The following is a 23,688-nucleotide window of genomic DNA, read 5'->3' on the forward strand; positions in this document are numbered from 1 at the left end:
TGACTGCACCAGCAGAATAGTGAGTGCAGCTCTGGAGTATAATACAGAATGTAACTCAGGATCAGTAATGTAATGTATGTACACAGTGACTGCACCAGCAGAATAGTGAGTGCAGCTCCGGGGTATAATACAGGATGTAACTCAGGATCAGTAATGTAATGTATGTACACAGTGACTGCACCAGCAGAATAGTGAGTGCAGCTCTGGAGTATAATACAGGATGTAACTCAGGATCAGACAGGATCAGTAATGTAATGTATGTACACAGTGACTGCACCAACAGAATAGTGAGTGCAGCTCTGGAGTACAATAAAGGATGTAACTCAGGATCAGTAATGTAATGTATGTACACAGTGACTGCACCAGCAGAATAGTGAGTGCAGCTCTGGAGTATAATACAGGATGTAACTCAGGATCAGTAATGTAATGTATGTACACAGTGACTGCACCAACAGAATAGTGAGTGCAGCTCTGGAGTACAATAAAGGATGTAACTCAGGATCAGTAATGTAATGTATGTACACAGTGACTGCACCAACAGAATAGTGAGTGCAGCTCTGGAGTATAATAAAGGATGTAACTCAGGATCAGTAATGTAATGTATGTACACAGTGACTGCACCAGCAGAATAGTGAGTGCAGCTCTGGAGTATAATACAGGATGTAACTCAGGATCAGACAGGATCAGTAATGTAATGTATGTACACAGTGACTGCACCAGCAGAATAGTGAGTGCAGCTCTGGAGTATAATACAGGGTGTTACTCAGGATCAGTAATGCAATGTATGTACACAGTGACTCCACCAGCAGAATAGTGAGTGCAGCTCTGGAGTACAATACAGGAGGTAACTCAGGATCGGTAATGTAATGTATGTACACAGTGACTCCACCAGCAGAATAGTGAGTGCAGCTGTGGAGTATAATACAGGATGTAACTCAGGATCAATAATGTAATGTATGTAAACAGTGACTGCACCAGCAGAATAGTGAGTGCAGCTCTGGAGTATAATACAGGATGTAACTCAGGATCAGTAATGTAATGTATGTACACAGTGACGGCACCAGCAGAATAGTGAGTGCAGCTCTGGGGTATTATACAGGATGTAACTCAGGATCAGACAGGATCAGTAATGTAATGTATGTACACAGTGACTGCACCAACAGAATAGTGAGTGCAGCTCTGGAGTATAATACAAGATGCAGCTCAAGATCAGTAATGTAATGTATGTACACAGTGACTGCACCAGCAGAATAGTGAGTGCAGCTCTGGAGTATAATACAGGATGTAACTCAGGATCAGTACAGGATCAGTAATGTAATGTATGTACACAGTGACTGCACCAGCAGAATAGTGAGTGCAGCTCTGGAGTATAATACAGGAGGTAACTCCGGATCAGTAATGTATGTACACAGTGACTGCACCAGCAGAATAGTGAGTGCAGCTGTGGAGTATAATACAGGATGTAACTCAGGATCAATAATGTAATGTATGTAAACAGTGACTGCACCAGCAGAATAGTGAGTGCAGCTCTGGAGTATAATACAGGATGTAACTCAGGATCAGTAATGTAATGTATGTACACAGTGACGGCACCAGCAGAATAGTGAGTGCAGCTCTGGAGTATAATACAGGATGTAACTCATGATCAGAAATGTATGTACACAGTGACTGCACCAGCAGAATATTGAGTGCAGCTCTGGAGTATAATACAGGATGTAACTCAGGATCAGTAATGTAATGTATGTGCATAGTGACTGCACCAGCAGAATAGTGAGTGCAGCTCTGGAGTATAATACAGGAGGTAAGTCAGGATCAGTACAGGATCAGTAATGTAATGTATGTACACAGTGACTGCACCAGCAGAATAGTGAGTGCAGCTCTGGAGTATAATACAGGATGTAACTCAGGATCAGTAATGTAATGTATGTAGACAGTGGCTGCACCAGCAGAATAGTGAGTGCAGCTCTGGAGTATAATACAGGAGGTAAGTCAGGATCAGTACAGGATCAGTAATGTAATGTATGTACACAGTGACTGCACCAGCAGAATAGTGAGTGCAGCTCTGGAGTATAATACAGGATGTAACTCAGGATCAGTAATGTAATGTATGTACACAGTGACTCCACCAGCAGAATAGTGAGTGCAGCTCTGGAGTATAATACAGGATGTAACTCAGGATCAGTAATGTAATGTATGTACACAGTGACTGCACCAGCAGAATAGTGAATGCAGCTCTGGAGTATAATACAGGATGTAACTCAGGATCAGTAATGTAATGTATGTACACAGTGACTGCACCAGCAGAATATTGAGAGCAGCTCTGGAGTATAATACAGGATGTAACTCAGGATCAGTAATGTAATGTATGTACACAGTGACTGCACCAGCAGAATAGTGAATGCAGCTCTGGAGTATAATACAGGAGGTAAGTCAGGATCAGTACAGGATCAGTAATGTAATGTATGTACACAGTGACTGCACCAGCAGAATAGTGAGTGCAGCTCCGGAGGATAATACAGGATGTAACTTAGGATCAGTAATGTAATGTATGTACACAGTGACTGCACCAGCAGAATAGTGAGTGCAGCTCCGGAGGATAATACAGGATGTAACTCAGGATCAGTAATGTAATGTATGTAGACAGTGACTGCACCAGCAGAATAGTGAATGCAGCTCTTCCAAGCAATTTCCAATATGTCTACTTTACATCAGCACAATTTTTGAAACATAATTTTTTTGTTAGGAAGTTAGAAGGGTTTAATGTTGACCAGCGATTTCTCATTTTTACAACACAATTTACAAAACCATTTTTTTAGGGACCACATAACATTTAAAGTGAGTTTGAGGGGTTTCTATGACAGAAAATACACTATTCTAAAAACTGCACCCCTCAAGATGCTCAAAACCACATTCAAGAAGTTTATTAACCCTTCAGGTGCTTCACAGGAACTGAAGCAATGTGGAAGGAAAAAATGAATATTTAACTTTTTTTTTCACAAAAATTTAACTTTAGACCCAAATATTTTATTTTCACAAGGGTAAGAGGAGAAAATAGACCCCAAAATTTGTTGGATTATTTTTCTTTGGCATGCTGACACCCCATATGTGGGAGAAAACTACTGTTTTGACGCACGGCAGGGCTCGGAAGGGAAGGAATGCAATTTGACTTAAGGAATGCAAAATTGGCTGAAATCATTAGCAGATGCCATGTCGCGTTTGGAGAGCCCCTGATGTGCCTAAGCAGTGGAAACCCCCCACAAGTGACACCATTTTGGAAACTAGACCCCCTCAAGGAATTTATCTAGATGTGTGATGAGCACTTTTAACCCACAGGTGCTTCACAGAATTTTACGTTGATCTGTGAAAATGAAAAAAAATATATATTTTTCCCACAAAAATGTTGTTTTATCCCCAATTTGTTTCATTTTCACAAGGATAGCAGGAGAAAATGGACCCCAAAATTCGTTGTGCAATTTTTCCTGTGTATGCCGATACCCCATATGTGGTCAAAAACTACTTTTGAGGCACAGTGCAAAGCTCAGAAGGGAATAAGTGCCATATTGGAGTTCATATTTTGCTGGACTGGTTTGACGGTGCCATGTCACATTGACAGAGCCCATAAGGTGCTATAACAGCAGAACCCCCCCATAAGTGACCCCATTTTGCAAACTACACCTCTCAATGAATTTATCTAGGGGTGCAGTGATCATATTGACAACCCAGGTGGGTCACAGACCATTGGCCAGTGAAGAAAGAATAATTATATTTTTACTGCCAAAATTTTGTTCTAGCCCCAGATTTTACATTTTCACACTGGGAAATGGGTAAAAATGTCACCAAAAATTTGTCCCACAATTTCTGCAGAATGTAGAAATACCCCATATGTGACAGTAGAGTACTGCTTAGCCACACGGCGAAACTCGGGAGGGACGGGTCGCTATTTGACTCCTGGAGAGCGGATTTTCCTAGAATAGTTTGCAAACTCCATATACAGAGACCCTAAATGCTAGAAGAGCAGAATCCCCCCTCAAGTGAACCCCATTTTGGAAACTATTCTCCTCTTGGAACTTATCTACAGGTGTAGTGATGATTTGACTCCATAGGTGTTTTCCATAATCGAGCAGTAGTGGATGTTGCTGAGTGAAAATTGCAAACTGTCGTTGTAGTGACCAGTACGTTGTGCCCAGCTTGTGCTTCTGGAGACACTCACCCGTAAATTAGGTGGGCTGTCATCGCTACAGAAATGCCAAACATTTTACTTTAAATGTGGTTTAGACACGCTGGGGCTCAGAAGGGGGGGGGGCATTTGGTTTTTTGAGTGGAGAATTTGCTGAATGTCTTTTGGAGGGCGAGGAGCCATAGTGCTTTTCCAGAGCCTTTATGCTAACAGTAACATGGAATCCCCATATACTTCCGATAACAGATGACGGACCTGAGTTGGGACTTTTTTTGTGAATGGAGTTGAAGCTTTTATTGGGAACATTTTACATAACATTTTGGATCACATTTATCCTGTGCTCTACCCTGAGCTCTTATATCGGGGTTTCCATTTAAATCTCTGAATGACGTGATTCAGATGAAACCCCCGAGGGATCCATTCACTATAATGAGGCAGTACAGTTACTCTGGACTCCATCTGGCCTCTGTTTAGTGGTGTTCTTCTTTTTAGAAGTGCATAAAACTGTGGCGGACCGCGCTTTTATGCACGTCTAAGAAGACGGACACCTCCGGATCACAGGTCGGACCCCGTCCACAGTGCCTTCATCTGCCACATTATAGGAAGTCTTCTGCCGGGAGTTCCGTCTGAATAACGTATTTCAGAGATTTACATGGAAACCCCGGTGTAAGCGCTCAGCGTAGAGCACAGGATAAATGTGAGCCGAGCCTTACTGCGATATTGGGGAGGCAGAAAGAAAAAAGCAACAGCAGGTAAAGAATTGGATTTATTTTTTACGCCATTCCTAATGCTGTATATTTTTTTACGCCATTCCTTCCTCTGCCTGCCTTATAAATGCTGCAATTCATATCAGTTGCAGCAGTTAAGGGGTTAAACTGCAGGTGTCAGCTGTCATATCAGTTGAATACCCAGCTGTGATGGCCCACCACAGCTCCTGTGTGCGGCTGATCACCATGACGTATATATCTCGTTGATCAGGAAGTATTTCCCAACCATGACGTATATATGATAGCAGCCCAGGCTATAAGTGCGGAGATTTCTGCACGTGCTCCTTATACTCAAGACTCAATAAATCGAGAGATTGTTAAAGCTTAGTTTCCACTCTTCCTTATCTTCCTGATCCGTGACGTCTCCATCCTGTGAGATCCATCTTTCCACCACTTTCCTTCTTGGAGTTGCAATGTTGAGGGTTGTATTAAATGCTGAGATACCAATGAATGCTGATCAGCACCGCTCCTTTCTCTATACCAGGGACCTCCACAGACGTCAGCCGCTATGCCGGAGAGTATGAACATGTGTTTGAGGCCACCACAGCTGGAATCAGCATTCAGGCCCCGCAGCTGGATGTGAACACCGTGGCTGCTGGCGGGGGCTCCATGCTTTTCTTTAGGTGGGTGTATAAAGTCATTACAAGACCGCAGTGACTTTCGTCCTTACCTGAAGGGCTTTGTTCACACTGGGCGTTCATCTAATCACAGAAGGACATTTGCCAAGTGTTAAGATAATGCTAATAATGAACTGCGATCTGTTTTTTTCAGATCGGGATTATTTGTTGTTGGGCCGGAGTCTGCGGGAGCCCACCCTGGACCCACGTGCTACAGGAAGGGTAATGGGCTGTAAGATGGGGGATTCCAGTCATATATGTAAGGAAAGCTTAACGGGACTTTCTATGAATAGAAAACCAAGGCTGCTTTCTTTGAGAAACAGCGCCACATCTATTCACAGGTTGTGCCTGATATTGCAACTTTCTAGTCGACTTTCTATTTCTACCTTTTTTTTTTCTAAGTCTCTGCTTGCTGTTAGTGACTGGAATCCTTCCCAGTATATATTCCAAGGCTGAATGTCCTGATTATGTCTTTTACGGGACATTTTTCTAATCCATTAGTTAACGAACCCATCCTTCTGTAGGGGGACCCCTGACGGTAACAGACGCCAACCTCTGTCTAGGCCGTCTCCTACCTGATTACTTTCCCCGGATCTTCGGTCCATCTGAGGACCAGCCTCTCTCAAAGGAAGACACAACACAAAAGTTTAAGGAACTCACCTTGGAAATCAACCAATTCCAACATGGCCGACCAGGGGGCGGAGCTTCACTTAGCATTGAGGAAGTGGCCATGGGTTTCATCCGAGTCGCCAACGAAGCCATGTGTCGCCCAATCCGATCACTCACTCAGGTGCGGACCGATGGGGAACATTCGCGAGAGTGAACCTCTAATCTCAGCGATCACTGACTTTTAACCCCTTAGATGCTGCATCAGCTGCAACCATGGTTAGACAAAGAAATTGTGGTACCTCTGTCAGCCCATTGCCCATCCACCCATCTTCATAGGACATTTATAGGGTATTGGTAAATTTACAGCACACTGTGATACACAGGCATTGCAGCGTATTGTACAAGCCCCCTAAAGGGAGTCAAGAAAAATGTGAATAGTTAAAAAAACGAAAAAAATATATTAAACAAATTTATTGTATACATAAAAGCATAAGGCTATGTTCACATCACACTTTAAACTCCGTCTAGGATTCTGTCTTTAGTCCCTGAAAAAGCAGAATCAGGCGAAACTGCAGACAAAGTCTCTTTGTGCTCTGCCTGACGTCATTCTCCATAGTGTCTGCACTTTTGTTCCCATCTCAAAAAGGCGGTCATCCACGCTTCAAAAAAAGGTGGAAATTGCAGAGAGAGGTCAGTGGGGGCGCAGAGTGACCCCGTCTGCTTCATTAAAGTCAATGTCTGCGTCACCATTTTTATTCACATCCAGCTTTTCAGGCATCAGACACAAGCCCCAGCGGAGGCTCTGACCGGGGTTAAAAACGTGATGTGAACATGGCCTAGAAGTTCAAACCCACCCCATCACTATTCTGTGGAAAAAAATAGAAATGGTTTTGGTTTCGCCATGTGAATAAAAGCTGGAAAAACCCCATAAAAAAAACAAACAATCACTAGAATTGTCTTTTTTGGTCCCTTCTAAAAATGTAAAAAACAATCAAAAAGTCATTTGTAACAATGAAGCTGATGACTCCTGCCACAGAAAACAAGAAAAAACAAAACAAAAAAATATATATACCGGTAGATATAATAATATTTTAAAGAGTAATGTATGAAGACGTATGTACATTTTATTGGGGTTGTGATCCTACCGACCTGCAGAATAAAAGTTACCAGATTACTTTTACCGCGCAGCGAATGCCGTAAAAATGCAACAATGGCGGAATTGCGTTTTGTTTTTTCACCATTCCAATCCATAAAGGATTTTTTTTATTATTATTATTTGACATAACAAATGACATGGTTGCATATAATACTACTGCTCATCCCTCAAAAAAACCCACAAGCCCTCATGTGAGATTAGCAGAAAGATAAAAAAAAAAAAATGAGAAGAAGTTACTGGGAAATTGGTGAATAATATTTAGCGTTACTTTTGGAATCCTCTGTGTCTACAGGCCAAGGGTCACGACACGTCTCGTCACGTGCTGGCGTGTTTTGGAGGGGCCGGGGGGCAGCACGCTTGTGCCATCGCTCGATCTCTCGGCATGAAGACCGTGTTTATCCATAAGTGAGCGGCTCGTATTGCTCAGTTCTTGCTCGAGGAGCCATAAGTTGGTTTATTTACCCCGGACTTTTTGTATCGGTTGTTTCCAGATACGGTGGCGTCCTGTCGGCGTTCGGCATGGCGCTGGCCGATGTGGTGCATGAGGCTCAGGAGCCGTGTTCTGTGCTGTACAGTAAAGAATCCTTTCCGCTTCTGGAGGAGAGAATCGCAGCCTTGGAGGCGCAGTGCATAGAAGCCCTTCAGCAGCAAGGATTTCACCGGTAATCGATTGACGCCGTAGATATTAGTCCGCGGTACAGAAGTATTATTTGTACAATTTACCATATTTCTCAGTTTTTACGATGCACCCAAGTTAACCCCCAAATATAAAGTTTTCAGACCTTGCTGCATTTCTAGTGCAGTCAGCATGTTGCAGGGGCTCATCTTCTGATATCTCCTGCGTTAGCGGACCCTCTAGTATTGGTGGTGGGATACTACACACCATTCCCCCCTGTTACATTCCATGTCCCCTAATTCATGTTTTTTTTGCCATTCATTGGAGTAGCTAATATCCCCATGTTGGTGGTGTAGTTCACTTTAGTTGTTAGTGCCCACTTTCAGAGGAGGTAATGTCACCATCCATGGTGGTCTCGGTTAATTTAAAGGTTATCTGCATCCCTGGTGGTCTAGAACAGAAGAGGCGTTAATGTCACCATCCCTCAGGTCTCCGCTAGTAAGGAGGTCAGTGCTTACATCCCTGGTGGTCTAGAACAGCAGACAAATTTAATCTCTTCATCCCTCGTGATCTAGAGAAGGTGAAAATATTTCCCCTGTGATCTAGGCCATCCTTGTGGTCTGAGTTATTGGAGATGTTAGTACCTGTTTCTCTGGTAGTCTAGAACAGTTTTAGAATCAAAACTTACCCTTAGGCCATAGGCTAGGAAATAACTTACTGATAATCATGGGATGGACCCCTGGAATCCTCAGTGATCCTGAGATCGGGGCTCTGGAACCTCCTGGGCTCTGCGTCAGGAAGGGATTGGTCCATCCATTCTCTATGGGACTGCTCGTGCATGTGCACCTCCAATCCCTTCCTGACAGAGCTGCAGATCCATATTCTCAGGGTTACAGAGCTTCCATCTCAGGATCACCGAGGGGTCCCAGCAGTCGGACCCCCAAGAATCAGCAATTAATCCACCATTTATGGTGGAAAGGAGACAACTTGATTTCTTGTGAATAATCTTTAGCGTCATCATCCCTTGTTCTACGTCTGCTTCCCGTGTGACCGCTTTTCATCTGATCTGATTTTGGCCGTGCTCCTTCCACTTATAAAGGAAATTAATAAAGCGGTGACATTTTAGGCTGTTCGCTCTGTGGAGTTTTTGTATCAGAACTAACACGCTGCATTATTATCCGGACCCCAGAAATCGCTCTTAGGCCACGGCCCCACTATCAGTATTTGGTCAGTATTCGGTCAGTATTTTTTCTCAGGAGTGGGAGCCAAAACCAGGTGAGGAACAATCAGAGAAAAGGTATAATGGAAACAAGTCACCAATTCTGCATTTATCACCCACTCCTGAGAAAAAATACTGACCTAATACTGATCATGGGGCCGTGACCTCACACAGTGTTTATATTATCTCATACAGGTCACAAATTGACACTGAGCCCTTCCTCCATCTCCGGTACGAGCGGACTGACTGTGCGCTAATGTGTTCTGCAAGAGGATACCCTGGGACCCCCGACTCCTACCGGGTGGGGGATTTCAAGGAGGCCTTCACTGCCAGGTACAATCCGGAAACTCCTTTTAGGTCTGGATCCTAAATATAAGGGCGACCGCTCAGTTGTGTCCCTTTAATGCCAGATACCACCCTGAAAGTCCTTCACTTACCGCCTACTTATCCTCAGTAATATAATGTCCTCCAGTCACATCCAGAGCTGCATTCATAACCTGCTTGGACCACAACGACCCTGCGCTGAACATTTCTACTTGTATCCACATGACACCATAATTCAGATGCATTGCAACAAATTAACAAAAACTCAACTCTCCTACCGTTACGTGTCAGCAGTTCTTCTGCAGAGTTATGTGTCTCCCCAATCTTCACACCACCCCTGTGCAATCTAAACCTTCTGTCATGTAATAGCCCCGCTAGTTGTGTTCCCTTTTCCAATGTGTAAAAGTTATGAAGAAGAGGGTGAGAAATAACACGTAAATATAAATTCAAGAGCTGTATACAAAAAACGCTGGGACATTTTTATGCGTTATTTTAGATGCATTGGAGGAAAAGAAAAAACTTAACATGGAATCCTAGAATGTTCGAGTTGGAGGAACCTCCTGGGTCCTCATGTCCAACCCCTGCTCAATGCAGGAGTCACTAAACCATCTCGGACCGACATCTGTCTGATTGAAGACGTCCATTGAAGGAGAACTCTCCACCTCTCGTGGCCGCCTGTTCCACTCATTGATCACCTCACTGTCAAAGTTTTTTCTACTATCTAATCGGTATCTTCTCCCATTCAGTTTCATCCCATTGCTTCTAGTCTTTCCTTGTGCAAATGAGAATAAGGATGATCCCTCTACAATGTGACAGCCCTTCAGATATTTGTAGACAGCTATTAAGTCTCCTCTCAGTCTTCTCTTTTGCAGCTAAACATTCCCAGATCCAGTAACCGTTCCTCATAGGACATGGTCTGCAGACCGGTCACCATTCTGGTCGCTCTTCTCTGAACTTGCTCCAGGTCTTCGATGTCTTTTTTTTAAATGTGGTGCCCAAAACTGGACACAGTTTTCCAGATGAGGTCTGACCAAAGAGGAGTAAAGTCCGATAATGACTTCACGTGATCTAGACTGTATCCTTCTGTTAATACATCCCAGAATTATGTTTCCCTTTTTTACTGCTGCATCACACTGTTGACTCATGTTCAGTCTATGATCTATTAGTATACCTAAGTCTTTTTCACACCTGCTGTTGCTTAGCTCTATTCCTCCCATTCTGTATATGCTTTTTTCATTTTTATTGCCCAGATGTCGGACTTTGCATTTCTCCCTGTTAAAAACCATTCTGTTAGTTGCTGCTCACAGTTCCACTTTGTTTAGATCTTTTTGAATCTTCTCTCTTCTCTAGTATTAGCTATCCCTCCTAGCTTTCTTGCAAAAAAGATGTTGCAAAAGTCTACACCCCCTTTAACATATCACCTATTCTAGTAAATGTAAGGATGAAAAAGGCGAGTCAACCAAAAGATTGGGAGTAAAATATTTTCTTAAGATAATTCCAAAAAGTTCCCCGTCAGTCATATTTTTGATTTGTTAATATAATGTGACCCTCGACAGGTACATGAAGGAGTTTGGATTCACCATCCCCTCCCGGAATATTGTAGTGGACGACATCCGTGTGCGAGGAACGGGCAGCACTGGCGTCCGCTGCGAGACTCGTATCGTGCCCAGTGGTCGGCCGGCACGTGTGGAGACTGTGAGTGAGTCCTGCAGTTTACCAAGTGATAGAAACACAAATGATTATGTATGTGCTCCCCCCCACTCAATGTATGTGTCCCTCCATTAAAGATATTAGACTACCCCCTCAATGTACGTGCCCCCTTCCACTTGGTGTATACTCCCAGTCTTCTCAAATTATGCTCCCGACAATGTATGCTCCCAGTCTTCTCAAATTATGCTCCCGACAATGTATGTTCCCAGTCTTCTCAACGTATGCGCGACCTCTCCTCCATTCATGAGTCCTCTTTCCTCGGTGTCTGCACCCTCTCCCCTCAATGTTTGTGCCCTTTTTCCTCAATATACGCGCCCTCTCCCCTCAATTCCAAAAAACACAAAGAATTAGAGGCTAAGTAGAAGTGCGTGGTTGCTTGGTACTCTGCTTATCCACCATACACATTTCAGACACTAGATTGCCACGTGCGTCACCTATCCGCTAGGTACGCGCCCGTCACCTATCCGCTAGGTACGTGCCGCACGCATCACCTATCCGCTAGGTACGCTCCTCACCTATCAGCTAGGTATGCCCCACACGCATGAAATATACCGAATAATCACATTCACGTCTATGCAATGCAATCACAGGACCCGTTTCCCACTCAACCACTGAATAAATGTGCACGCACCACCCAACACAGATGCAATCCACACATTTTACACTCGCATGCCAAATTAACAGCTGCCCACACTCCTCCTACCTATTGAAAAAATATTGTACCCTCCACTCCTCTTCTGAATAATTATAACACTTACAGCACTTGTCTGCTGGCCACAATTCACATTCAAGCGCCACTCACACAGAAGACAACCCACCACATCCACGCTAGACATCTGCCGCACACAACTCGCCCAATGGACACACATCCCACAAACCAATGATGTCGGTGAGATTAGTGCAGTTGACTGCTCTGTTCTTAAAATCTGACAACACTTTAGTTCTACTTTTTTAATCTGTAACCTGTTCGCAGGTCACTAAATGCTATTTTGAAGAAGGATACATGGACACCAGTGTGTATCTTCTGGAGGATCTATCCTGTGACCACACAATTGATGGACCGGCCATTATTATAGATAAGAACAGGTGCGGACATCACATAATACAGAGATGATCAATTCAATGTATGGAATCTATTGTGCCGATCTCTGGCAAGTGTAATCCGTCTCTAGCAGCAGAAGCACTGAACCAAATTACAGGAAGTGAGGGCGGGTCTTTGCCTCTTTACAGGAAGTGAGGGCGGGTCTTTGCCTCTTTACAGGAAGTGAGGGCGGGTCTTTGCCTCTTTACAGGAAGTGAGGGCGGGTCTTTGCCTCTTTACAGGAAGTGAGGGTGTGTCTTTGCCTCTTTACAGGAAGTGAGGGCGGGTCTTTGCCTCTTTACAGGAATTGAGGGCGGGTCTTTTTCTTTCCACTGGTCCAACCACATGTAGGCACAAGAAAAACATATCAGAAAGGGTAACAAAAATATCACACCATAGTGAAGACAAGTGGGTGTCTCCCATTTGTGCCTGTTGGTAAGTGTAATGCGTTTCTAGCAACAGAAATCCTCTTATCAGTTGACAGGATGTGGGGCAGGTTCTTGTCTCTCTACAGGATGTAACTCTTAAGAACCACACCCAGTTGGCTAAAAAGACTACTTTTAAATACTGTAAAAAGGGGGGCATGTCTCAGAAATGGGGGTGCAGGAACAGAATATAAGCAATGCCAGATTCAGGAGAACTGCAGCATTTACACCAGATAAGAAAGATGACATGTAGGGCACATTCATAAGTCTATATAAATCTGTCTGAGATCGGACCGCAATGCACGGACTGGCTGGCGGGTCTCCTAACTCGAGCATGACAGCTTTCTAGAAATATATGAACCTGTCACTCTCGGGTCAGGAGACCCGCCAGCCAGTATGTGCATTGTGGTACTGATTTCGGTCGACAGGGGTAGGGGTACGCGGATACCGGGATGGATGGGTTACTTCTGTGGGGATCACGGTTGGTCGGTTCACGGTCCCGTGCCCTGGACCGTCAGTAAAGGGATGGGGGTGAGGATGATGGGAGTATTGTGTCCTGACGCCTCCTGTGGTAACTGGTAAAGTCGGTTACCAGCGCTGTGTATGGTTGCTGAGGTGATCGTCATACGGCTTGTACGAACGCTATAGGCAGTAATGTCAAAGTAGGCACACACACATTAAGTCTTTGTTTCAGTACCTTTCTTTTACTGATGTCCGGTAACAGGTACAGTTCAGGAGGGTAACCAGGTTTTCGGTGCAGGTAGTGATATTCACCCTGGAGATTTGTGAGGCCTCCTCTAACAATGTGTGCGTTGTTTGGGGTCAGTCCTGCCTTAAGCTGAACCTGCCACCTTTTACTTTCTTTGGGGTCCTTCTCCACAACTGACAATGAGGACCTTTCCTTGGGGCTACCAATTCTCTTTCTGGGCCCCTGGTCCTATACTTGGTCAAGTTTGGCGACTCTTTCCCCTTCTTCTTCAAGGGGAGTAGATCCTCCTGATCTCTCCGGGTTTTCTATGCTATTCCTGAATTAATAGCAATCTGGGACTCCGGTGTCCAGGTGAGCTAAAGGGATAATAGTTTTATCTCTTTCTTTCTCCTTCTAGCCTCCGTCCCTCTCTCTAGGGCGCTTCACAACACAGACCTGTTTCCTAGTTCAGGGCTTCACTGGTCCTCAGCCAACAGCTCTCTGTCTCTCTCCTCCTTCATCCCTCACATGACTAACTGCCGCTTTGCTGTCTCCCTGGAAACTGACTCCTCCCCTCAGACCTGGGGTGGAAGGTGTTGTGTGTGCCCAAGTGTACATCTCTCCGTGCACCTATGGATCCTGTGGTAATCCCCCGCAGGGGTGCCACATTCCCCCCTAGTTAACTTCACTCCACCGGGACTGAAACAATTTTTTATTTTTTTTTTAACAAAGATAACATTTATATTTGTAATTTGGACAGAGTCTCCAAAATAAAATTTACAATATCCAGGGAAAATGGGAAAAACTGATAACCAGTCCATACAACGCTAGTCGATCTGCTGCAGGCTGTTAAAGGGAAAGTGTTTTTGCCACCACCAGTCCTGTGGCTTCGGTCCATTCTTAAAAAATTTTCAAAAAGTTTCAGACGTCCAAACAGGTAAAGTCTCTTTAGGCTTAAAGATTCAAATAGACTTAATAATTCACAATACACAACAAAACATTTACTACTTGTGCCTCGGCGCAAGGGTCCTAGGTACTGCAGGGGCCTCTCCCGGTCATAAGCACTGTAGCCCCTTTGGCCATGGGGTCACCTATTGGCCAAGATTTTGCTCTCCCTAGACCGCTTCTTACTTCAACTCTACTCACCCCTTTTTTTATGTTGTGTACCTGGTGTAACCTGTTTTGGTCTACTCGTCACCCTTCTATATACTGACTTTAACCACATATTTACATTTTTGTACCTACACTGTGTTCCAAATTATTATGCAAATAATATTTTCTCAGATTTTCCCAAATTACCTATATGAATTGCAGTCATTGTAATTTTCCAGTCAAATAACTATTAGAGTACAATTGAAAGGTTTTTGTACAAACTGCCTATGATAACAGGATATTTTTTAAAAAATAAAAAACTCAAACTGCACTCAAAATGCATGTTCCAAATTATTATGCACAGCAGAGTTTTCAACCTTTTCATTTTAATAAAGACCCAAAAAATGGTCATTTTTGAAATTATAAGCATTAGCAGGTTATTACAAACTGAAATCAAACAGTTTTCAACTCAAAACTTTATTCTAGGTGATGTTACATTTGCACATAGGACCCCTTGTTCGAACGGAGCTTTTGAACTCTCTCGTCCATTGAATTTGTCAGGTTTTGGATGGTTTCTGCTTTAATTGTTTTGCATGAGGACAGAATACCCTCCCAGAGCTGTTGCTTAGATGTGAACTGCCTCCCGCCATCATAGACACTCCTTTTGATAATGCTCCAGAGGTTCTCAATGGGGTTGAGGTCAGGGGAGCATGGGTGCCACACCATAAGTTTGTCCCCTTTTATGCCCACAGCAGCCAGAGATGCAGATGTGTTATGTGCAGCATGAGACGGGGCATTATCATGCATGAAATGATCTCGATGGTCCAGATGGATGGAGTGGAGGATGGCTGGTTGATGGACACCCCATGCAAACACGGCTACGGCGCTAACAAGGAGGAGGTGGAGTAATGTTTTGGGCTGGAATCATGGGGAGAGAGATTGTCGGCCATTTTAGGATCCCTGAAGGGGTAAAGATGAACTCCATAATGTATGTTGAGTTTCTCAAACAGCACTTCCTTCCATGGTTCAAGAAGAAGAACCGTGCATTCCGCAGCAAGATCATTTTCATGCATGATAATGCCCCGTCTCATGCTGCACATAACACATCTGCATCTCTGGCTGCTATGGGCATAAAAGGGGACAAACTTATGGTGTGGCATCCATGCTCCCCTGACCTCAACCCCATTGAGAACCTCTTGAGCATCATCAAAAGGAGTGTCTATGATGGCGGGAGGCAGTTCACATCTAAGCAACAGCTCTGGGAGGGTATTCTGTTTCATGCAAAACAATTGAAGCAGAAACCATCCAAAACCTGACAAATTCAATGGACGAGAGAGTTCAGAAGCTCCTTTCGAACAAGCGGTCCTATGTGCAAATGTAACATCACCTAGAATAAAGTTTTGAGTTGAAAACTGTTTGATTTCAGTTTGTAATAACCTGCTAATGCTTATAATTTCAAAAATGACCAATTTTTTGTTCTTTATTAAAATGAAAAGGTTGAAAACTCTGCTTTGCATAATAATTTGGAACATGCATTTTGAGTGCAGTTTGAGTTTTTAATTTTTTTAAAAATATCCTGTTATCATAGGCAGTTTGTACAAAAACCTTTCAATTGTACTCTAATAGTTATTTGACTGGAAAATTACAATGACTGCAATTCATATAGGTAATTTGGGAAAATCTGAGAAAATATTATTTGCATAATAATTTGGAACACAGTGTATTTACTTTTCCCACTTGTTATGGTTTACTCCCTGTATCTGAGTGGTGGGTGTCCAAAATTAATATGTGATGACCTCCGTAAAACTGGTATCCCACTGGTGCGTAAGCCTGGTGGGGAGCGAACACTACTTACTGACTCATGTGTTGGTCTATGTAGCACAAGTATGCCGGAGTGTCTTCCCACTTCCCTAGTGGGAATGGCAGGTACACCGATTGCAGGATTCCCTAGCTCGGATGCAGCAGGTGGTTCTTCTGCTCTTGATCCTTCTACTGGTTGTGGGAATGTCAACATGGGAATTAAATATGCTCCTTCTATTTGGGGCCAATCTGCGGGTAACTCTCCTAAGATTGTCTTAATTGTCCTTGGCGTCTCTTCTTCTGGTATGGGACAAGGGATATATTCTTTTTGTTGTAAGGGTTGAGGACACTTCTTTAAGTGATCTCGGGACACTGTTGCTGTTGTTTTTCAGTTATCCTTGCTGATTAGACAGGTTTTCTGCTTGTCAAAATTGGATGGTAATACAGTGTATGGTTCTTCTTCCCATTGATTATCTAACTTATGAAGTCTCTTTTTCCTTTTCAAAACCAATTCTCCGGGGGTTAACGGGATTCCTTGTGCGTTTTTATTGAAATTGGTTTCTTGTCTTTCTCTGGATTTTGCTAGACTTTTCTCAACACACTCCTGTATTTTCTTGTATTGTTCTGTTCTTCTAGTATCCCAATCTGCACTTGAGGGGTCTTCCTCAGGAACTACAATGCCCATTTCAAAGTCCACTGGCAATTTTCCTAGTCTCGTTCTCATCAAGTATGCCGGGGTACAATTAGTTGAGCTTACTGGGATGTTGTTATAGATGTCAATCAGATCTGCTAATTTCTCTGGCCATCTGTTTCTGTCTTCCAAGGGTAGAGACTTCAGCAATGCTATTACCACGTGATTCATTTTTTCGCACATTTCGTTAGTTTGGGCATGGTAAGGCGTGGTACAAATTTTCTTGCATCCATACAAGCTACAGAACTCTTGAAATATTTCCGCTTCAAATGCAGGACCCTGATCTGTCAATACCTGTTCTGGATATCCATGTGGCCTGCAGAAATAAGCTTGAAAGGTTCTTGCTGCTGTCTGAGCTGTCAAATCCTTCACAGGCGCTACCACTAGGAATCTGGAATAGTGGTCCACCATTGTAAGAGCATAAGTATAGCCTGATCTACAGGGTGTGAGTTTGACATGATCCAAGGCTTCTAGTTCCAAGGGCTGTTTGGTTATGATAGGCTGGAGTGGTGCTTTCTGGTTGTTACGATCTCCTCTTCTTAATGAGCATGGGCCACAATTTTTACACCATTTTTCTATGGAAGACCTCATGCCAATCCAATAAAACCTCTCACGTAACAGTATTTCCAGTTTTCTCCATCCAAAGTGTCCTGCTCCATTATGGTACGCTTCCAATACCATTTGGACGTCTCTCTTTGGAACCACAACTTGCCATACCATTTCATGTGTCCTTGGATTGATATACCGTCTGCACAATTGGTTTTTATAGATAAACTAGATGGTGGCCCGATTCTAATGCATCGGGTATTCTAGAATAGGTATGCGGCCGACCGGGCGCAGTCAGCAGAGCTGTGTTTAAATTTTGCGCCAAAATCGCTGATTGGTCAAGGCCGGCAACCGTGACCAATCGGCAATGCTGTGTTAAAATTTGGCGCCGGCGGCCGCGACTAATCAGCAGAGCGGGATTTAAATTTGGCGCCAATAATGCTGATTGGTCGCGGCTAGTGAACGTGACCAATGAGCAGAGCGGTATTTAAATTTGGCGCCAATTATGGTGATTGGTCACAGCCGGGACCAATTAGCACAGCGGTGTTTAAATTTGGCACTAATAATGCTGATTATTCGAGACCGGTAACCGCGACCAATCAGCAGAGCGTTGATTAAATTTGGTGCCAATCTCGCTGATTGGTCGCGGATGGCGGCCGCGACCAATCAGCAGAGCGGTGTTTGAATTTTGCCCCAAAATCGCTGATTGGTCGGGGGCGGCGGCCGCGACCAATCAGCAAGCCGTGTTAGTGAGGACTGGAGAGCGTGTTTAAATTTGGCATCAAAATCGTTGATTAGTCGCGACCGCTACCAATCAGCAAAGAGGTGTTTAAATTTAGCGACAATACTGCTGATTGGTCGCGGCCGGTGACCGCGACCAATCAGCAGAAAGATGCAGAGCGGGGTTTAAATTTGGCGCCAAAATCGCTGATTAATCGCGACCAATCAGCAGAGCGTTGTTTAAATTGGGCGGCAAAATCGATGATTGGTCGCGGCCGGCAGCCTCAACCAATCAGCAGAGCGTTGTTTAAATTTGGCGCCAATAATGCTGATGGGTCGCGGCCAGCGACCGCGACCAATCAGCAGAGCGTTGTTTAAATTTGGCACAAAAAACGCAGATTGGTCGCAACCACCGGCCGCGACCAATCAGCAGAGTGAGGTTTAAATTTGGCGCCAATACTGCTGATTGGTCGCGGTTGTCGGCCGTGACCAATCAGCAGAGCGGTGTTTAAATTTTGCGCCAATACTGCTGATTGATCTCGGCCAGCGACCGCGATCGATCAGCAGAGCGGTATTTAAATTTGGCGCCAAAATCGCTGATTGGTCGCAGCTGGAGTCCGCGACCAATCAGCAGAGCGTTGTTTAATGTTGGCGCCAATCTCGCGAATTGGTCGCGGATGGTGTCCGCGACCAATCAGCAGAGCGTTTAAATTTTGCGCCAAGCTCGCTGATTGGTCGCGGCTGGCGTCCACGACCAATTAGCACAGCAGTGTTTAAATGTGGCGCCCAAATCGGTGATTGGTCACGGGCAGCGGTGTTTAACTTTAGCGCCAAGATCACTGATTGGTCGCGCTCTCCGCACGCGACCAATCCGCGAATCGTATTGGTGAGGAGCAGGGAGCGGAATTGTATTAGTGAGGACCGGGGAGCGCCGCTGCCTGTGCGGGTACTTCCGCTGCGAGAACCCGGGACATGAGCGGGCGCTCGGAGCAGAAGTATCCCGACCCGCAGCGCCGCTCCCCGGTCCTCCCTTCACACCCTAGCCGCTGATGTCCCCGAGGTATCCGCATGGTGTTACAAAGGTCCGGACATATGTGTTAAAAATCGGTGATTGGTCTCTGGCGCTGCCCGCGACCAATCACCGATTTGGGCGCCAAATTTAAATATCGGCCGCGACCAATCAGCACAGCGGTGTTTAAATGTGGAGCCAAGATCGGTGATTGGTCGCGGGCCAAGACAGCGACCAATCACCGAATTGTGCGGCAGATTTAAATAGCGGCCGCGACCAATTGGATGTCATTTGTGTAAAAAAATCGCTGATTGGTCGCTGGCGCAGCCCGCGACCAATCACCGATTTGGGCGCCAAATTTAAATATCGGCCGCGACCAATCACTGATCTTGGCTCCACATTTAAACACCGCTGTGCTGATTGGTCGCCGACGCTGTGCGCGACCAATCACCGATTTTGGCGGCACATTTAAATAGCGTCCGCGACCAATCAGTACAGCGGTGTTTATATGTGGAGCCAAGATCGGTGATTGGTCGCGGCCGATATTTAAATTTGGCGCCCAAATCGGTGATTGGTCACGGCCAGCGCCAGCGACCAATCAGCGATTTTTAACACAAATGTCCCGGACCTTTGTAACACCATGCGGATACTGTGGGGACATCAGCGGCTAGGTTGTGAAGGGAGGACCGGGGAGCGGCGCTGCGAGTCCGGATACTTCTGCTACGAGCACCCGCTCATGTCCCGGGTTCTTGCAGTGGAAGTATCCGCACAGGCAGCGGCGCTGACATCCAATTGGTCGCGGTCGCTATTTAAAAGTGCCGCACAAATCGGTGATTGGTCGCTGTCTTGGCCCGCGACCAATGACTGATCTTGGCGCCAAAGTTAAACACTATTGTGCTGATTGGTCGCGGACGCTGACCGCGACCAATCACCGATTTGGGCGCCAAATTTAAATATCGGCCGCGACCAATCACCGATCTTGGCTCCACATTTAAACACCGCTGTGGTGATTGGTCGCGGCCGATATTTAAATGTGGCGCCCAAATCGGTGATTGGTCGCGGGCAGCGTCAGCGACCAATCAGCACAGCGGTGTTTAAGTTTTGCGCTAAGATCAGTGATTGGTCGGGTCCGAAGACCGCGACCAATCATCGAATCGTCTTGGTGAGGACCGGGGAGCGGCGCTGCCTGTGCGGCTACTTCCACTGCAAGAACCCGGGACATAGCGGGCGCTCGCAGCAGAAGTATCCCGACCCGCAGCTCCGCTCCCCGGTCCTCCCTTCCTCACGGAGGTCAGCGGCGCCGGCGGTCCTTCCGCTGCTACCGGCCGGGAGATGAGCGCCTTGCGCCGGTCATCTCCCGGCTGCATCTCCGTACCACAGATGGGTCCGGCGGTCGGGATACTTCTGCAGGTACCGGCCGGGAAATGAGCGCCTCGCGCCGGTCATCTCCCGGCTGCATCGCCGCTGAGCTCCGTCCCGCAGATGAGCCGCTAACGGCCGCCATCTTTTTTCAGAAATCCCGTGGCGCTGATTGGCCGCTGGCGGACCAATGAGCGACGCGGGATTTCCTGGACAGACAGACAGACAGACAGACGGACGGGATAAGACGATTATATATATAGATAACCTACTTCTTTGTATCCACAGGTATTGGGCTTCTGGGGGAGCATTCTTCTCAATTTTGGAATCCGGTTGGGTTACCAGCCTCTTCACTAGGCTCACTGCCGGATCGCTGTCTTGGGTTTCTTTCCATCCATAATGAGGCAGCGGGTTTAGTGCAAAATCCTGACGGTTCTGGTAGATATGGGTTTCTGTCATTTTCCATTTTCTACTTTTATGGAAAGCTGGAAGTTCTATTTCCTCCAAGTCATCTGTTTCTTCTTCAAGCCCTTGCATCCATTTAGTTTCATCCCAAGACTAGAAGCAATGGGATGAAACTAAATGGGAGGAGACACAGATTAGATATTAGAAAAAACTTTTTGACAGTTAGGGTGATTAATGAGTGGAACAGGCTGCCACGAGAGGTGGTGAGTTCCCCTTCAATGGACGTCTTCAAACAGAGGCTGGACAGACATCTGTCTGAGATGATCTAGTGAATCCTGCTTTGAGCAGGGGGTTGGACCAGATGACCCAGGAGGTCCCTTCCAACTCTACCATTCTATGATTCTATGATTCTATGAAATGTGCTTGAGGGTTTCTGGAGAGGGCATCAGCATTTGCATTTCCACGGCCTGTTCGGTACTTGATGGTAAAGTCGTAGTTCGATAGCCGGGCCATCCATCGGTGCTCCAATGCACCAAGTTTTGCAGTATCCAAGTGTGTTATCGGATTGTTGTCCGTAAAGATGGTAAATTTTGAAGCTGCTAAGTAATGCTTGAACCTCTCCGTGACTGCCCAGACCAAGGCCAGGAACTCCAACTTAAAGGAACTGTAATTTTCCGGGTTCCTCTCGGTAGGTCGAAGTCTTCTACTGGCATAGGCAATTACTCTTTCCTTGCCTTCTTGTATTTGGGACAGTACTGCTCCCAGGCCTACATTACTTGCATCTGTGTAGAGGGCAAATGGTAGGTTATAATCTGGGTACGCCAAGATTTCCTCACCGTTTAGGGCCTGTTTCTTTTGTTGGAAGGAGTCTTCTTGTTTCTTTCCCCATTCCAACGGCGGCTCTGAAGACCTTCTCTTCTTAGCTTGGCCTACCAGAAGATTTTGTAGGGGCGCTGCCATCTTCGTGTAGCCCTTAATAAATCTTCTGTAATACCCAACCAAACCTAAGAACTGACGTACCTCTCTGACGGTGGTCGGCCTCTGCCAGTCCTGGATAGCTGTCACTTTTTCCGGATCTGGTGCTACGCCATCCTCGCTGACCACATGCCCTAGGTATTGGACTTTTGGTTTCAGCAGGTAACATTTAGATGGTTTGAGCTTCATTCCATACTTTGTTAGAGCTGTAAATACCTCCACCAGGTGTTCCAGATGTTCTTCATAGGTTTTGGAATACACAATGACGTCATCCAGGTATAAAAGTACTGTCTCAAAATTCCGGTGTCCCAGGCAGCACTCCATGAGTCTCTGAAACGTCCCCGGTGCATTGCATAACCCAAATAGCATGCTATGGAATTCGTATAGGCCCATTGGTGTTGTGAATGCTGTTTTCTCCCGGTCTTCTTCTGCAACGGAGACCTGCCAATACCCACTAGTGAGATCTAATGTGGAGAAATACTTAGCAGTCTTTAATGCAGCAAGAGACTCCTCTATCCGGGGTAATCTTATTGACCTCCCTGTAATCCACACACATCCTCATAGTGCCATCCTTCTTTCTGACTAAGACTAAGGGGGCCGCCCAGGGACTACAGCTATCTCTTATAACCCCGGCCTCCTTCATGTCCTGCAGCATCTCTTTAGCACATTGGTAGTGGTTTGGTGGGATGGGTCTATGTCTCACTTTAATCGGGGGATGATCTCCTGTGGGTATGTTATGGCGTACCCCTTTTATCCTCCCAAAATCTAATGGATGCTTACTGAATACTTGGCTAAACTCTTGTACTACCCAGGAAACTCCTTGCTTCTGGTGGTCGGGAGTGGCATCAGTTCCTATGTGCAACTGCTGACACCACTCCTCCAGCTGTCCCTTGGGGTTGTTGTCCTCCGCCTGACTTGACGGGGGCAAGGGCTCTAGTGTCTGTATGTTGTTATTACTGACAGTGTACAGCTTTGCTACAGTAGCATACCGGGGTAGTTTCACTTCTTCCTCTCCACAATTCAACACACGGATTGGTACTCTTCCCCTGCGTACATCCACCACCCCTCTAGCTGCCAGCAGTGTAGGTCAATGCTCTGAATATACCGGTTCTACAATTGCCTGGTATTCCTTTCTTCTGATGCCCATAGCTGCTCGACACCATATCATCATTTCACTGTTTGGTGGTAATACAATTGGAAACGGGTCTGTTACCCGCGCACTGCCAATCTCCCCCCCAAACAGATTTACCTGTTGCTTGTGAATTAAGGCACGGCTTTCTCTTTGAAGGACTCTCCTCCCCCCAATGCCAGCAGTCTCTGTAATCTGTTGGAGTAAAAACAGCACTTCTTCAAGGCAGTTTTCAATCACATTAGTACCAAGCACCATGTAAGGACATTTGTTATTGGGGTCATCTTCTACCACACATAACCCTTGGCCTCTCAACTTCACCCTCCCCAGCTTTATTGTCACCTCTCTAAACCCCATCTGATTCAGTGGTTGACCATTAGCTGCTATAATGACAAGACTAGAGTCTGGGGGGCTAAGATCAGCATCAGACTAAAATTGCTTGTAAAGGATATGTGGGATGGTGGTGACTTGTGACCCAGTGTCCAATAGGGCCGATGTGGGGATTCCTTCTAGCGTAATGTTGAGGTACGGGCGGCCTCCCACATACCGACTACGCCAGTCATATGGGCCCTG

At 45.5% G+C, this 23,688-nt stretch overlaps 1 protein-coding gene across 5 annotated transcripts in view; it reads left to right on the forward strand.

Moving 5' to 3' along the window:
* Positions 1-23,688, forward strand: part of LOC141220972 (5-oxoprolinase-like) — a 75,190-nt gene that overhangs the window by 10,960 nt on the left and 40,542 nt on the right. For all 5 annotated transcript variants that reach the window (XM_073666431.1, XM_073666429.1, XM_073666430.1 and 2 more), the window contains 8 exons: positions 5,429-5,567; positions 5,716-5,783; positions 6,086-6,351; positions 7,619-7,731; positions 7,818-7,988; positions 9,357-9,494; positions 11,042-11,180; positions 12,169-12,281. In XM_073666431.1, the coding sequence (XP_073522532.1) occupies positions 5,429-5,567; positions 5,716-5,783; positions 6,086-6,351; positions 7,619-7,731; positions 7,818-7,988; positions 9,357-9,494; positions 11,042-11,180; positions 12,169-12,281 (1,147 nt within the window). The remainder of the gene's footprint in view (positions 1-5,428; positions 5,568-5,715; positions 5,784-6,085; positions 6,352-7,618; positions 7,732-7,817; positions 7,989-9,356; positions 9,495-11,041; positions 11,181-12,168; positions 12,282-23,688) is intronic.

This window comes from Phyllobates terribilis, unplaced genomic scaffold, assembly GCF_046119375.1.
Source record: "Phyllobates terribilis strain yellow unplaced genomic scaffold, ASM4611937v1 Scaffold_305__1_contigs__length_2280687, whole genome shotgun sequence".
Taxonomy (NCBI): domain Eukaryota; kingdom Metazoa; phylum Chordata; class Amphibia; order Anura; family Dendrobatidae; genus Phyllobates; species Phyllobates terribilis.